The sequence below is a fragment of the Nansenia antarctica genome (assembly GCF_963989245.1).
Source record: "Nansenia antarctica genome assembly, chromosome: 7".
NCBI classification, from domain to species: domain Eukaryota; kingdom Metazoa; phylum Chordata; class Actinopteri; order Argentiniformes; family Microstomatidae; genus Nansenia; species Nansenia antarctica.
The window spans coordinates 5,930,574-5,948,073 of record NC_137677.1 but is presented as its reverse complement, the minus strand read 5'-3'; the positions used below and the strand labels follow the sequence as shown (position 1 = coordinate 5,948,073).

Below are 17,500 nucleotides of genomic sequence, written 5' to 3'. Positions count from 1 at the left end.
CGACTTGAATTAAAAACGCGCACAATGTTATGAGCAAAACTTTTTTTCTTTTTTTTAAGTGAGAAAGGTTACATGTTTAACCCTGATTTGATAGTTTCTCATAAACATACGTGAGTAGCAACACGCTTACGTACGGTCATTGTTCGGCTTGTGCATTAGATGTTCCGAATCGGATTGAAGCGCCGACGAACAGGTGTATATAAACTGCTTATAGGGTCAATTCACCTGCATGTTTGACTTTCATCGAATACGCCCGTTCACCACTGGAGGGCGATAGAGTATCTTTTTTTACTCCAAGGTCTATCAACGTTATCTCTCCATTATAATAAATATGTTTTCACTCTAGCCCAATAGCATGCGGTATTCTGTGTGCATGTGCTCTATGTCACACATTTTTATCTTGTCCTCTTAGGGCTATGAGCAACAAGGCACTAATCATAAAATGAGCTTTTCCAGAAAACTATAGGCAGTTCTCTGAATCCAGTAACATGAGCTGAGCCTTCAGAGTAGGGAAGCTGACGGATCGCATCAGATCTATGATATAGGTTGACAATCTGCATAATGCATTTCTATCTGAGTGTAATCAGACAGCATCAGGCAACGTTTTCATGTAGAACAGTTGATTGTATACAGGAAATGAATTATGGATTATGAATTATGTGCATGGATAAGGCCCCACACGAGCACCGGGAGAGATCTGAGCACTTCCTGAAGAGAATACCCCGTCTATTGCGCACTATTTGCATCCCATTCGAGATTACTTTAATGAATTTGGATCCTGCAGAGGTTAGAAGTAAGGTGGTGACGTCAGCAGGGTAACACGTGAAAACCTTGAATCGCCCCCAATGACGAATGAGTAAGAGAATCGCAATTTAGATGTAACATTTCATAATATGCAATACAAATGTGTCCTACTGGAAAGAAAACCCAACTATAAAAACATACCCTTAAACATAGTTTTAATGCAAGATCATGTGCGTAAAAGTCGTTAAAAAATTACATATTTTGGTTTTTAAATCCCATCACATAATAGGAGACTCTATATTTTCTGTTCTGCTTTTATAGGTGTAATATATTATGAATGGCCATAATAAAGTTGGTTGAGTAGGCTGGGACAAGTTACAGGACATGCCTTGCCCCGCCCCCTGACAGCCGATTGGTTCTCTAAAACCAGAATGATGTGGGAGAAAAGAGGGCGGCATCTAATCCTCCACGTGGTTGTAAATAAACCCCTACTATTGGCGCAGATCAACAATGTCCTAAAAGAGTCCTCTTGTGATAGGGTGGAATATCTTGCGGATCTGTGGGCGTGTTTTAATGATGCTGGAAGTGCCATACTTTTGTGACAATGCTTATTGCCGGTTTCTTATTGGAGCTGCCGTGGGCATGGGTACGCACTCGGAGAGCTATACAGTATTAATCTTATTAAGAGGCTTCTGCAGTCTAGTAGATCGTGTATTTTGCTACACAGCAGCTTTATAATAATTTATAATAAAGGGGACTATAAAAAAGGACTCAACGCTAATAGGCGCGTTAATACTTTACGCGTTTTTCTCTCCGAAAGATAACGGGGGTTTTTTTGTGCGAAACTGATGGTCCGTGACGTATTGCCTTGCCTGTGAATTACTTGTATTTTTATTTTTTTGCCTGGCATTCATCCATCCACCTCTGTAGCATTTTAGAAAATCTGGAGCATTTGGTGTGGATCTGTGGACGTTTGGAAACTCTCTTAACCCAAGCTGTTACGCACGAGAAAAAAAGCGCAACACAGCAATCGCTCTGGTCCGACACAACCTGGGAATATTCTCATTATAACAACTCTCTAAGGGACTCTAGGGGAAAGACTCTTGTTTCACACTGACTCTCGGTAAACACAGACAAGAGAGGGTAACCAAACCAAGAGAGAGCAAGCTTTTGCTCCCTTCCCTCTTAATGCAAGCTCCCTTCCCTCTCCCTGAAAGGAACACTGCATAAAGGGTGTCCAAGGCTTCGTTTTTCTTTCAACCCCTGCTGTACTTCGCCTTGTCTCCCCCCCCCCCCCCCCTTGACCACCAGGCTATCGAATGGACCAACACCCCAGCGCCCCTCGGAGCTGCACCAGCCGCGGGGCCCCCCCGTCCTGCGAGGCCGCCCCCCCGAGTGAGCCCTCCATGAACGTGTACATCCACTCCACCACCGGCACGCGCTTCGAGCTCTCCCTCCCCCTGGAGGAGACGGTGGAAGGGCTGAAGAGGAGGCTTTCTCAGAGACTCAAAGTGCCCAAAGAAAGACTCGCCCTTCTCCACAAAGAAACGTGAGTAGGCTACCCCCCTAACCCCTAACTGTGATGCATAGACACCGGTCTATTCCACACTATGCATGATACAGTTAGCCTAGATGTGTACAAATAATCCTCTAATGTTATGCATTTGTTTGCACGGTTGAATAGTTTAGAGAGAGTCTATTCCACACTATGCATGATACATTTAGCCTATATGTGTACCAATAATTCTCTAATGTTATGCATTTGTTTGCATGGTTGAATAATTTACCAGGAACGACCTTGGTTGCATTGCACCCCCCCCCCCCCCCCCCCCCCAGAACTATTCAGGGGAAGCAGCTATTGACAAGGGTCCTACGCAGGGTATTGGCATTACGCACGGTGCCATACTGGTCACGGTTTGGTTTGGAGCGGTATTGATGGGGGTCGCACGGTGCATACTTTTGCATTGATTCATTCGGCGTCCATTATGAATACCATGAATGATTGAATTACTAATAGGCTTTCGAGTGATGCATTTTGCTTGCATATGATATAATGCAATGATGTGTGTGTGCTCACTTTTTTTTATCCAGCTACCGTTGGGCGTCGGAGCGTATGTTAAATACATAATTAGGATTTTGTGGTGTTGGATCGGATAGGGGGGATTGCAATGCAATTGTATTTCCATAGTTGGAGTTGAGGGAAGGTTGTTGGGTTAGGCTATGTTGGAATGAAACACAATGCATCGTTTTATATTCGTTGTAGATTTCATGATTTAATGATTTAACCCATTAGATCACCGTTGGTTTTGGCGACACTAATGTGCTCGTTTCTGCTAATTGTTGATATTAAAGGAACCCCCTGAAACTACTGGGCCCCCCTGAACGGAGAGAACATTTTGGCTATTTGCCATTTTGAATAGGGGAACACTGGAGAACAATGAGGGGTAGTTAAACAAGGCTTTACAATGTCCCATTTTTATTTAAAGCTCAACTAAAACCGAAATATTAGCCGGTTTTTTCAATTGAATAGGATTTCCGTGCGTTAAATGACAATGCTGGGGCGGGGAGGGCTTGTGGGTATGTTAACCGGGTCTTTGTCACTTGCAAATGAACCCTGTCGCATTGTTTTTTCCCTCTTAAATAACAGACATTCCTCGGCCAGCCCCCCCTCATGTAATCGCCTACAAATCACATCATCCTTTAAAACCTGAAAACCTTTTTTAATCCCCCTCTCCTCCAAATAGCTGACCTTAGGCGAGGTGTCGAGTGCCTTTGTTCAGCTGGGGATGACATTTATTCCACCCTTGTACAGTGCACTAGTCGAATCTCTCCCTCAGTATGGTCATGGTCGGTGGGAGTGACATTACAGTGACAATGTATGCCTATGGCGTCTGTCTTGGTGCATTATCATCAACCTGAGCTAAAGGTTGCAACCTTCCCTATCTCTTTTTTGGGCATGAGGCCGTGACGTAGTCCTGTTACAACAACATCTTAATGCTCCCCTCACATCACATAGGCCTATATTGTAAACAAGACAATCGTTTGAAGTTGAGAAAAGAAAGGTACTCGGTGTCCCCAATGATGTTATATGAGTATATACCATTTATATGTGCAGAGAGAGGGGTTTCAAGTCATGTTGTCCCCTGTCAGCACACAGTTGTGTCAGCTTCAGCCGCCTAATGATGACCACCACTCAAGCCCATGGTTCTCCAATTGTAGCGATGAATTGGGCCAAACCATGTTTGTCCAATAGTATGCAATGAAGTACAGTAGTTCGTTGAAGGACTATAACATGCAAACGCTCGCTGAAAGTGAATAAACATACCAAGCCATGTTCCTAGTGCATTGCACATGGCGAATAAAGTTGAATTGAATTGAATTGAATACTATCTTACTAGCATACTATATAAATGCAATATTTGCGAGGTCATCACATTACCCTTTTTCTGCCTTCCAAGAAGTCATCATCGTGACCTTTCTAAAATGAAGAAATAAAATAGTTATTTCTTCTCCAGGCAGAAGGCAGCGGTGCCAAATATCCACCCTGCCTGTTGTCAGCTACACCGCTACTTGAAATTGAAATATGACAGCCGGATCAATATTCTCTTTCAAGCAGGTTTTTTTTATTGAGCTCTTTTTTTTTTCCTTTCCTCCAAAGTAGTTTGAAGTCTGGCCTCATGACTGTGAGGGTTTGTGTGTCTGAAAAGTGGAGATAACGTCAGCCGTGCTTAATGATGTTGTTCTTTTGTCCCCCAGGCGTCTAAGTTCGGGAAAACTCCAAGACTTAGGGATCTCTGATGGGAGCAAGTTAACACTTGTTCCCACAGTCGAAGCAGGCTTAATGGTAAGCATTATCAGACACTTGAACCTGGGGTTGGTTCTGGGATGTTGTTTGGGTTCCACGATAATAGCTAGGTGTGTTATCAAACGGACTCCATTTCATGGTTGAGTTCACCGTTTATCTCCCTTCAGTCATCTCTGAGTAAACAATACTTTGACTTTCTGCGGTGGCTTCACAAGTAAATTCTGTCTTATTTTTTGTCTTTTTTTCCTCTGCAGTCTCAAGCAGCGAGACCAGAACAGTCAGTGATGCAAGCGTTGGAGAGTTTAACAGAAACTCAGGTAAGAGAATCCTCCTCGCATTCATATTCAAGTGGCATGAATGAATGCGCCGGTGTGGCCCAGCCTTTGAGATCTTCCCGTGATTATAGTCGTGGCTGCGGTTACACTCCTGCTAAGGTAGTTACACTACGGTTAAGGTCAGACCCAAAGCATGTCACCCGAGTGGAAAACCTGAGAGCCTGCATTAAAGGGCATGAGTGCTGTTTGCATGGAAAGCTGGAGCAGTAGATTGACTGAGTTTAGAGTAGAGCTCTAGATAAGAGAGCTACAGGCGGCCTGCGCAAGCCTCTTTCCTTGTTTAATCTCTTGCCTCTTAAACAAGCAAGCCGGGCAGCTAGCGTAGGATATTACAAGGCGAGCAACACCCTCTGGTCTCCTGGCAACATCTGTGAGTGTTCAGGGGAGGCAAGCCCAGGCAAACCCCACCCATCATGGGCTTGATTATGAGCTTAGACCCCCCCCCCTCTCCCTCCGTGTGTGTGTGTGTGTGTGTGTGTGTGTGTGTGTGTGTGTGTGTGTGTGCAATCCTGGCTCACACTTTGCCTCAGAGAGGGGAGTGAATCACACAGAACAGTTTCCAGGAAGTGAACCGCACATACTGTACTTAGGGGAGTCACTCACTAAACAGAGATCGAATTGACAGATGAGCACTTTAAGTCCGTATTAGCATATGGTTCCTGGAATCATACTGTAAAGAATGCATGCAGGGCAGGCAGACAAGCGTGCGTGTGTGTGTGTGTGTGTGTGCAACCCTCGGTGCGTCAGTCTCTGGAGGGAGCTGTCGAAAGAAGGACAGTGTGTGTTTGAGTCACTTGTGTGTGACTCACTGATATGATCAATAGTGAAAGTGAAGTGTTCAGGGCGCTGGGCTGGGCTGGGCTTCTCCACCTCAGAAGCGGATCCTTGATGGCGCTGATAGCGGCGGATGACGTCGGCGCTTGGCAGCCGACTGACTCGAGCTGGCGCAGTTGCGGTGTTGTGTAACCTCGATGTGCAAGTCACTACATCAGAGATACGGCAGGCAGGCGGTGATGTCAAAGATAGATGACAGATTCGGGTGAAAAGGGGACACCCACGTTAAGAGACTGCGCGGAAGGAAGTGCAGTTTGCAGACTGTCGTTTTCCTGTACTCGCTCAAGTATTGTCAAGGGAGTCGAAATCGGGACAGATACAGTTTCTTCTAAAGGTTTCGGGTAAAATACACAACAGAGCCCGAGTCTAAAATCCCCTCTCGACGCGGTTTATTTCCCTGCTGTTATTTCTTTTTTATATCCGAAATCTAGCTAGTTAACGCCCGGTCTCACAGCAGGAGGTGACAGATTGAGGGAGTGTGTTTATGTGAGCATGGGGGGGTTGGGTGGGCTGGACGCACGTCCTTCCCCATCATGCGGTACACCTTCTCTGGGCGGCCATCGGTGACGGCCCGTCTCTACCGGGAGGGCCTCGCAGATAATTCAACTGCCAGCTAGCGAAAGAGGAAGTCTCCTTGGTCTCAGGCCCTCTCAGGGCCCTCTCAGGGTTGGGTTCGGTCGAATTTCAATCCAGTCCGTTTAGGAAGTCATGAGTCAGAAGCAGCCTCTTCCTTTCATGAAGCATGCTAGTTATGTTTCTCAATAATCTTTACTGGGATCGTGTGCCGGTGTTTATTCACGCTTCCTGGTCCTGGTGTGTGAGTCACACTGAGAGAGATCTCACGGCGAAAGAATGAAAGCGTAAAGTGCTGTTAAAAAGGACAAATAAAACTCCTTTTAGTATGTTTTTTTTTTATCCCGAGGATTGATCTCCTCCCCTTTATAATTCATGAGGCGGAATGGGACGGTATAGATTGAGGAGAGATTACAGATCCGAGTAAGATTAGAAAATAAGGAACACAAGAGCTTTCGCTCATTTCCTTCCACCCCAACTCGGGGGCTATCAAAAATCAATCAATGCACTTAGCTCTTAAAAGTGCCTGATAGGTTAACAGATACCCCCGCCATCCAAAAATAGCCGCAATAAGATGGTGTGGGGGGCTAGAGAGGGTAACATTAGGACATGTACACCCCCCCCACCCACCCCCACCCCCACCCCGCCGCCCCCCCATCTCAATATGTGTGATCTGGTGTACAGATCGGGTTTTGTGCCAGGAAGTTCTATAATGTTCATAGAATTCCAGCTGATAACTGCGCCGTCTCTCTTCTCCCGTATCGCCCTTCCGAGTAGAGCAAGCAAGCAGCAGACGACACACAGCTTACAGGGAGAGAGAGAGAGAGGCCCTATTTCAGACTTCTGGGGAGTGAGATACTGCAGAAAGTGTTTTATGGAAAGGGAAGCCTGGCAATTACAGCGACGGTTCTCAGACTCCCTCCTCCGTTTCTGCTTAACAACTCTTTGCCTGGGCCTATCATTTGGACGTGCTGTGGTTTTGCAAGTCTAGCTGTATAACTGCAGAGTCTAGCTCTAATCTGACCGTGATAGAATACTGTAAGCCGGGCCAGCTATCAAGGACAAGAGACAGACCTCAGACTTCTTTAATTCCACTCTGGCATCCCGGCGGAATGTTCTAACTGACATCTAAGCAGTATTAAGCCACCACCTCCTGACAAGCCATCAAGAGCGTTTTATTTTTCTCCTCTGTCTGCCAAACAGAGGTTAAGCCGTGAGTGTGTGTGCTGGCTGGTCGGGGGAAGTCTGTCTTTTTTAAGAGCCTTTTTCCTCCCCGCTGGTGGAAGAATGAGGAAAAAAATACTTATTGGTGCTGGTTCTATTTCGAAGTCTATGTCATGGAAAAGTAATATTATTCCGCTGTTTTGCCGGGGCCCCTAGTCTGTCTGTCTACATCAGCTCGTTATTTAAGCGTCTTGGTGTTTGTCTAGGAAGGAAAGATATCCAGTGTTATGCTCGGTAGTGTGACTGTTTGCTCAAGCAAGCATTGATGCTAGCGAGAAAGCCAGGCCACCTAACCCTCCCCCAACTGCCCCTCCCCCACCCCCTTCCCTTTGTTCCAGTTCTGGATCATAAACTAGACTCCCCAATCCTCTTCAAAAAAACGGCCCGAATCCAGCGAACCCCAGCCGAATCGCAAAACAATGATTGAGAGTCAATCTTTAAGTTGAGGTCTCCCCCGGTGACTTTTTTTTTCTCTTCATGTTGGCTGCACTCCATTGACTGAAACAAGCGGTACATACCAGTTTCCAAATCAATGTATAGCCCAGCTGGTGTGGGAAGCGTGGCCGGGGGGGGAGATTGACATATTTTTCTCGAGGAGGAACACAGATTGCCTCGGGAGGGCGGGCGGTGTATACTCTCACGTCCCTGTGGAGTACATTGTTACGTTTCTCTCTCTCCACCTTTCCTCCCTCTCTTCTCCAAACAACCCCACCAAACAGAATAGAACAACACCCTCCTCTCCTCTCCTCCACCTCCCTCCTCGTCCTCCCCCCCTCCCCCCTCTCCTGCTCCGGGGCTCCTCTGAATAAGACTGAACATTGTCATTGTGTCTGGAAAACGGACAGATGCAAATAGAGAGATCTAACAATAATGTGTGTAGAGTCACCTCTGGGTCACCCCCTCGTCATTTCCACCCACTCCTCCCCTCCCCTCCCCCAGGGAGTGTGCTGCCCGGGCCAGGCAGACAAGAGAGGGAGGGAGGGTGGGGAGGGAGAGAGAGAGAGAGAGGACGGGGGAGGGTGGTGGTGGAGGTAGTGGTATCTTTTCTAGATGGCCTTCAGTGGTGAGTCAGGCCAGTCGGGAGGCATTGCAGCGTGGAGTGTAGCTGAAGTCCTTCAGTAACCGGAGGGAGGAGAGGGGAGAGCATACTGGGAAGGGTGAGCGAGCGAGCGTGCGTGACTCAAAGATGAGGAGATGGGGCAGAGGGAGGGAGGGAGAGAGGGAGATAAGGAGGAGAGAGGGGGGGGAAAGGTCACTGCGGAGATGGCTGCCGTCGCTGCCGGAGTGTCTCGTCTTGGGAGACGTGGCCTTGTCACAGTAAAAGAACGTCATTGCTTGTCCAGAGGGAATGATTCTTATATATCTACTGAAAGAGTGAGGGGGGGTTTTTCTTCTGGTGTTACCAGGCGGTGTGTGTAGTATGGGTGTCTGTCAACCAGCTCAATGCGTTTGCGGTCAATATGTTTTGTTTTTCCATACCCATATAACCTATACCCCCACCCTATCAAGATCCCTAGTTAATCAGCCAGACTGACACTACTGGAAATCATTGTTGTTTAATTGTATTGAGAATTTGAGAGTGGAAGGAATTGAAAAATGGCTTGGAGTCTCTACCGGGTCGATATGAGAGTATATCAGCCCATCTATAGACCAAAACCCATCCCTCTGTCTCTCTTCTGTGGCTGGCACTTCAAACCCAGAGCATTTTATATGCATGGCTGTTGAAGAGATAGAGAGGAGAGAGCCGTGCCTTTTAAAATGGTAATCTCCGCTCTTTGTAACCTAAATGAAAGCTACAGAGATTAATTCAGTGCTGAATGTGTAAATCAAATTGTATATTGACTGAAAGACAATAGTGATCTAAAGGACCATTCTTTCCTCCCCCAGTAAATCCCAGCCTGAAAATGCATTAGTAATAAGCTCATGGAGTGCTTCTGCACCTGTGTAATCCCTTTGTGGTACACACACAGACACACAGACACACACACACACATGCACACACACACACACACATGGACACACACACACACACACACACACACACACACACATTCTGTCAAGGTGTGTTGTATGAGCAACCTGGGGAGAGGGATTTGCGGGGGATTTCTTTGTCCTATTGTGTTTGTGTGTGTGTGTGTGTGTGTGTGTCTGTGTCTGTGTGTGTGTGTGTGTGTGTAGCGGAGGACAGGCTTATATTAATGCATCAAACACGTGCATTACCATGAGCTTGGTCCTCTGATTTCTACCTCCACCAGCCTCCACCGGCCTCTAAGGACATGGAACCAGTGTACATGGAACCTCAGTGTACATGGAACCAGTGTACATGGAACCTCAGTGTACATGGAACCAGTGTACATGGAACCAGTGTACATGGTGTCGTGACTGTCATAGTTTTTCCATCCCGTGGCCTTGTTTTTGTGTTTTGCGTCGTGACTGGGCTAATCTGTGGGAGGTGGGATGGGGGAGGGGGGGAACTCCAGGAATATCACATATCTCATCGCCCCTGTGTCCAAATGAAGCCAATTAGAACAGCACAACAGTACACCGGGTGTGGGTGTGTTTCTGACTAGCGCCACGGCCTCAAAGGGACTCGCGGGTCCTGCCCACTCCCGAGCCCCCGGGCCCCACCGCGGCTATCCTACGCACCGCCACCCTCCCCCCTCCCCGCGCTGTTACTCCCGGTCCCGATGATGATGATGACACGCCGTATAAGAAGGAGTCGGATAATAATTGCAATGGCGTTGCATGGCTAGGTTGTTTTTTTTTCTTTCCTTTTTTTTGTTTTCTGGAATCAATCCCTTCCCTCTGTGTTTGTGTGTGTGTAGGGAAAAGCCCTCCATACACACACACACACACACACACACACACACACGCCCGCCATGTCTGTGCTCACTAGAATAACAAATGAATGGGTTTCGGTCCACTCCCAATGTTGATCAATTCATCTACTATCGTTCCCCCATTTCGTTTCTGTGTCCTGTTGTTTAGCCGAGCGCCTCTGTCGCTCTCTCTCTCTCTCTCACGCGCCTCCATCACACATGCACGGACACACACACACACACACACACACACACACATTCGGTCAGAAGGTATTAATCAGCTGAAATCAAAGGCGCTGGGCATTGGTGTTGTCCATCTTTGATGATCATACAGAGGGCTGGAGTTTGTACCAGAGAGGGAAGGGAAGCGTGGGCAGCAGGTGCTGTCTTACTGTGAGAGAGAGAGAGAGAGAGAGAGAGAGAGAGAGAGAGAGAGAGAGAGAGAGAGAGAGAGAGAGAGAGAGAGAGGGAGAGGGAGAGAGGGAGAGAGAGCCTGTTTAAGTGGATTGCTTTGCTGTTTGCCTTAGAACCTTCAAAGCCATTGTGCTTGACTGGGAACAGTGGTAATGTAAGAGGGCTAGGAGGATGGGTGTGTGTGTGTGTGGGGGGGGGGGGGGCATGGAGTGTGCGTGGGGGTGTGTGTGTGTGTGTGTGGGAGGGGGGGGGGCGGGCATCGGGAACCTGATCATGATGAACTTTTCCATTCCGTCAATTCTTTTTTCTCCACCCAGCTGATCAAATTCAGTGATGGCCAGCTGGCCCCCCTATGCTCTCTGCTCTCTCTCTCTCCAATTGTCGTCTGGCAACGTTACAGACGGCTATCCCTCTCTCTCTCTCTCTCCGACGGCCGGGGTCCTTTGAAGACCGGTCCGCTCTACTTTTAGGATTTGGGGGAACGACGCGAGCCATTGATTTTCTCCCCTCTCCTCTTTTGAGAAGGTCGTTGCGTCTTCTCTCGGAGAGTGTCCCGCACAAAGACCGACCCGTATCAATAGTGTCCCCGGTGCGATCAAAACATCTAGGTCGATGGTAGGGGTTAATAAGCTGGTTTTTGTACTCCACCACCCCTCTCCCTTGCCCCCTCCCCTGCCCCCTTCCCCTCCCTCCCCTGCCCCTCCCCTAGCCCCCCCCTCCTTCACCTGGCCTTTTGATAGGTGACCAGGAGTATCTCAGATGAAGTGCAGCTAAGAGGATAGTGTGTCTCTCCTCAACCTTTCTACTGATCCCAAGCCTCTTTTCTCCAATGCAAAGCTGCTCAGTTGCCTGTGAATGTCAGCTTAGTGCTGTTGCAGCTCCCTCCCTCCCTCCCTCTCTCTATCTATCCCTCTCTCCTCTCCCCCATCTCCTTTTTCCTCTCTCCCCATTCCTCCCTTTCCTCCCTCTTATCCATCCTTCCCTCCCTCCCTCCCTCCCTCTCTATCTAGCCCTCTCTCCTCTCCCCCATCTCCTTTTTCCTCTCTCCCCATTCCTCCCATTCCTCCCTCTTATCCTTCCCTCCCTCCCTCCTTCCCTCCCTCCTCTCCCTCAGTTCGCTTAGTGTGCAAAGGAAGAGCGCCTGCAAATGAGTTCCTTGAACCACAGGGACCCCAATAAATAAACCTGTCAGCCAGAGAGAGTCAGGAGGAAAAAAGGAGGAGAGAGAAGGAGAGAAGCAGCCAGAGGTACTCTCTCTCTCTCTCTCTCTCTCGCTGAATATTTCATCTCCGTCCACCCGCCATCCTCCCCATACTCTGACACCCTACCCCCCATCTGCACCATCCCCCCCTCGACATCCTTTCCCCTTCTCGCCCCCCCCACCACCCCCCAACCCCCCACTCTCTCCCCCCGATCTCCCCTTATCATATTCTCCCGTCACTGCATAGCAACCGAAAGCCCAGCCTGCTGCTCTCTACAAAATGCCACCCGGCTTCCTCCCCCCAACAACAAAACAAAATGGCAGATGGGTCGAAATGGAGATGGTGTGTGTGTGTGTGTGTGCGTGCGTGTGTGTGTGTAAGCGTGCGCACGCGCGTGTGCATGCGTGTGTGTGTGTGTGTGTAGGGTCGTGTGGGATCGGACAATGAAGTGCTGGGCTTTCCCTCTCAACACCCATCTCCAGAAGAACCCCTCCTATCACAACACAACCCCTGTGTATGGAATTCAACCCCCCCCCCCCCCCCCCCCGAGTAGTGCCTCTCCTCGCCTCACACACACACACCTTGTTCTTATCACGCGTCTGTCCTCCTGCGTGGCTACATACCACGGCCGCTGCGTCATCCTCGAGGATGAGGATGGATGAGAGAACAATGAAGGGTAGTCCCGGCCTCCGCCCCCTCCCCCCCCCCCTCCGCCTGGCTAAACCAAACAGACCCAAGGCCCACCACTCTCCAACCCAGTGGTCTCGGGTTGTGTTAGTCAGCCATGTGGAATCTGTGACACCGAGAGACCCAAAAAAAGCAAGGAAAGGTGGACTGGGTTGGGTGAGAGGCCGGCCACACTTGAGAGGGATTTCTTAGTTTGTCTTGTGAAGACGTTTTTCCAGAAACACTATCTTTGTTTGTTCTGTGACGGCGACGTCACCCTGGAGAAGCGCGGGGGGGGGCGGGAGGGGGGCGAAGACATGTTTGGACAGAGATGGCCCTGGAACGCGGCGGGGGATTCTCTCTTAAGTGTTTCCATTTTTCCATTTTTGGCATTTAGCAGAGAAGACTTGGCCCCTTTTTATCCTTTGACTTACGACAAAATACCGTTTGTCTAAAGGAAGTAGTGAATCATCGTCATCTATCCGTCAGTCAGTCAGTCAGTCGTCGCGAGAAAGAGTCATCTAGGCTAAGGCCAGGGGCCGTTGGCGGATACCACGCTAACAAGAAGAAGCGGTAGGAGAGGTGTGTCTGAGACGGTTGTTCCTCTAACGATCCTCTGGCCCCCAGCGGTAACCTCCCAGCCCTCCAGGAAGGTGACCTAGTTCAGGTGATGATCCGGGAAAGCAGCCGCAAACCAGCTCCCGGGTATAGTCTAGTTTAGATCCTCCTCCCCTCCTCTCACTCTGTAGCCAGGGGGCCATATTTGGAACAACACACACATCAGGATGTTGAAGGCCCTTCGGGGGAGCCCGGAAGCCTGACGCTAACTTCTCAAACTGACAACGTTTGCTAGCTACTGTACTAACGGGTCTTAATGTCTTTGTGTTTGTGTGGGCTTGTTGGCCTTTTCCAACGGAGAACATTGCGGTGTGTGTGTGTGTGTGTGTGTGTGTGTGTGTGTGTGTTTGTGTGTGTCTAGACCCCAGTGAGAACCAAACGGATGGTTACAGAGGAGAGGTTTCCCCTGTGCACACACACATGATATTAGCTGTTCACTGTTAACATGGGGGTTTGGGTGAACTTCAGAATTAGCTAGAGTGACTCAACGGTTGAGATGCTCTTTGGCGAAGAGTGACAAATGCATGAGGAGGGGAAGGTGGGAGAGGAAAAGAGAGAGGCGGAGGAGAGAGAGCTTGCATATCTAAGAGTCTAATTTGAGGTCTACCGTGCGGGGGTCGTGAGCTCGGTATGAGGGCCTTGAATCTCATCGGGGTGGTTTTGAATAATCCACACTAGTCATTAAGGGCAGTTGGAATGCGGAATGCCTCCTTCTCTCTCCCTCCCTCCCTCCGTCCCTCCCTCCGTCCCTCCCTCCCTCCCTCTCTCAGTCTTCCCCTGGCACAGACACTGTGGTGATGTGTCATTGTCCTCTCAACACACACCAGGCCCTCTCTGCCCTCCTCGTCTGTGTGCTATCCCTTTGGTTTAGTCCCCCCCCCCACCACCCCCTCACCCCCTCACCCCCTCCAAATCAAACACAGGGCTGCGGCACCCTCAGGGGCCCCTTGCTTTGTGTGTGTGTGTGTATGTGTGTGTGTGTGTGGGGGAGACGACGCAGGTTTTGCCTACTCATTCTCCTGACAGCTGTCAGTCAGAGACACAATCAACTGCCCCCCTCCCCTCCCCCCCTCCCCCTCTCTCTCTGTTGATTCACAGGTGACCTTTGTGTGTAGTTTCCTCCAGCTCTGTGTGTCGTCTCGTGTTTGGCTTCAGTGTTCAACACCGCCTTTGCTAACAGGCTGACTGGTGGAGTTGTTGAGTTGTTTCACATGGATTCTCATCACGGTCACACATATGACAATAGCGGCCGTGACTTTTTAATAGTCCTAGACTAGGCATATTCATCTCTTAGGCGGTGGATCGTTTTTAAGATGTAGGGGCATATTGTGACCGACAACACCTCCACCCCCATGCCCTCCACTTCTACCCCCATCCCCTCCCCCTCCCCCTCCTCCTCCTCATCCTCCCACCTCCCTCTCCCCCATCCTCCTCCCACCCCCGTCCTCCTCCCACCTCCCTCTCCCCCCTCCTCCTCCCACCCACCCCCTCCTCCCTCCCTCTCGGCGGTGTGTCAATACCAATGTGCAAAGGTCACTCTGGCTGCAGAGAGGTGGCGGTCGATAGGAAAATAAATAAGCAGAAGAAAGAGAGAGAAATGATGGAGGGCAGACCCTAGTGAATCAGAGGGTTAACAACAGGTCAGCACACACAAGCACACTCCAAAGGCTTACAGGTCTGAGGGGGGGGGGGGGGGGGCAGGGGAGCTCTCTTTCTTTCTCTCTCACTCCTTCTCTTTACTATATGCTCTCTCTCTCTCTCTCTCTCTCTCTCTCTCCTCTCTCTTCCTTTCTATTCAGTAACCCTCTTTCTCTCTCTCTCTCTCTCTCTCTCTCTCTCTCACCCCTCTCTCTCTCTCTCTCTCTCTCTCCTCTCTCTTCCTTTCTATTCTGTAACCCTCTTTCTCTCTCTCTCTCTCTCTCGCTCTCGCTCTCTCCCTCCCTCTCCCTCTCTTTCTCTCGCGTCGAGTGTTGAAACCTTTTCGGGACAATAAGCGCCACATTGTGCTGGAAAGAGAGAGAGAGAGAGAGAGTCCTCTCTTGTTCTCTTGTTTCTATTTGGGGAGAACCTGAGACAGTCATTACTCCGGCGGCCTGCGGGGGCGCCGGGCGCTCGCTGACCCTTCAATGCTCTCCCTTCACCACCACCACCACCACCAAACCCCCCCCACCCCCCAACTCCCCTCTCCTCCAGTCACTGGCAAGACACAGTAGAACAGAGCCCCGGGCGAGGGAGTGAGGGAGGGAGGGGAGAGAGGGAGAGGAGGGGATGGGAGGGAGAGGAGGGGATGGGAGGGAGGGGACAAGAAGGAGATTGTTGTCGAGTGTGTGTTCCCTCCAGCCAAGTCGTGACAAGTCCTCTGTGTGTGTGTGTGTGTGTGTGTGTGTGTGTGTGTGTGTGTGTGTGTGTCCGGGGCCTGAGTTGGTCGGGGGGGGGGGGGGGGGGGGCCCTCCACGCGTTGGCTCGGCTCCCCGTCCCCGACGACTCCTAATATGGGCATGGCTTCCTGATCCGCCGCGGCGTCCCGCGCTGCGCGGACCGGAGGAGGACCCCTGGAACAATCGCGTATTATGAGTGTGTGTGTGTGAGGCCGGGGTGGGTCTACTTCCTGAATCGGAGGCCTGAGCTTCGCAGGGCCCAGGGCCAGACAGAAGGGTGTCCTTTGTCCTGCTGTGTTGAATGGGGGAGTGAGGTTCAGACTCAGGACTAGAGAGGAGGGGGGGGCGGGGAGAGTGTGTGTGTGTGTCTGTGTGTGTCTGTGTGTGTGTGTGTCTGTGTTTGTGTGTGTGTTGAAAAGGGGGAACGGTGGGGGGTTCTCCAATGGGTTTTCCAATGGCTCTCTTCTTCATGCCCCCCCCCCCCCCTCCCAGGACATGTAAATAGCCCAGTGTTTGAGGCCAGTGATTGATTGCAGGATGGGGTACTGTGGCGGTGTGTGTCTCCCTCTCTCTCAGCCAGGGAGTTGAATGCGGTCAATGCCCCGTTCTGTCCCCCCCGTTAACGGCCCTACACTTACCCCTGGTCCATCTCTTTCACAAAGGAGGAAGTCCGGCCCCAACAAGGAGACATTGGGGTTTTTCTCTTTTGGGAATTGTTATTGTTACACACACAACCAGGCTTAGGGGTCGCTCGTACTCGAAGGGGAGGGTCTCTCCGTTTGAAAAAAGGGTGATTTTGGTCGGTGGAGTTCGATCGATTTCGGATGTTTGATAATGTTCTGTGTGGAACTTTGGAACCGTTGCCTTTCGTACCGAACGAGGTGAACTCACCTCTCATCTCTCTCTCTCTCCCTCCGTTTCCTCTCTCCAGGTCAGCGACTTCCTGTCCGGCCGCTCCCCCCTCACCCTGGCGCTGCGGGTGGGCGATCACATGATGTTCGTCCAGCTCCAGCTGGCGGCGCAGCAGTCCGGCGGCGGCGGAGGGCAGCAGGTGCAGCACAGACACGTCATCGCCCGCGGAGGGGCCGCCGCTGACCACGCCGCGGGGGCGCCGTCGACTACGGGGGCGGCTTCCTCCGCCTCCGGGGGGCCCAGCGGCGGGCACCACCCCCACCCCCGCGTCCCCCACCCGCACCCTCACCCCCACCACCACTCCTCCCACTCCCACTCCCACCACCACCACCACCCGCACGCCGCCGCCCACCTGTCCCAGTCCCAGCCCCACCCTGTCGTCCCCTCCTCCTCCCCTTCCTCCCCCTCTCCCTCCCTCTCCCCCTCCACCGGCTCGGGGGCGTCCTTCCCCCTTCCTCCCGCCGCCACACACCAGGCCCCTCCCCCCATGTACCCCTCCTCTCCCTCCTCCTCAAACCACTGCAGCCCCACCACCCCTCCTCCTCCCCCCTCCCCCGCCCCCCCTTCCTCCCCGCGCCCCACCGCCCAGCAGCCCGGCAGCCTCTTCCGCTCCCACCACCCGTCTTCAGGCAGACCCAGCCCCCCCCAGACGACCCCCGCCGCAGCAGCCCCCTGCCCTGAGGTGAGTCCCCCCCCCCCCCCCCACACACACACCTCCACCCACCACCACAACTGATGTATGACTACTTCATGTCATGACTGTTGCATGACTCGTCACATACATGGGGACACACAAACGGTCCAGGAGAACAGCGTTCCCCCGCTGTGACCTCACCAAACACAGCAGGATGGAGGGAGGGATGGAGAGAAGAAAGGAGGAGAGTGGTTAATGAGTTAGTCTGCGGGGGTTGTGGGTCATTAGCCCCCTGCTCTGTGGTCTCTGGGTGCAGCAGGCCTCTGGCGGGAGGCTAAGCCC

At 51.1% G+C, this 17,500-nt stretch overlaps 1 protein-coding gene across 1 annotated transcript in view; it reads left to right on the top strand.

Moving 5' to 3' along the window:
- Positions 1–17,500, top strand: part of midn (midnolin) — a 31,970-nt gene that overhangs the window by 278 nt on the left and 14,192 nt on the right. Inside the window, exons 2-5 of the mRNA XM_080537111.1 lie at positions 2,056–2,293; positions 4,501–4,588; positions 4,804–4,866; positions 16,544–17,206. Coding sequence (XP_080393237.1) covers positions 2,064–2,293; positions 4,501–4,588; positions 4,804–4,866; positions 16,544–17,206 — 1,044 coding nt within the window. The 5' untranslated portion in view covers positions 2,056–2,063. The remainder of the gene's footprint in view (positions 1–2,055; positions 2,294–4,500; positions 4,589–4,803; positions 4,867–16,543; positions 17,207–17,500) is intronic.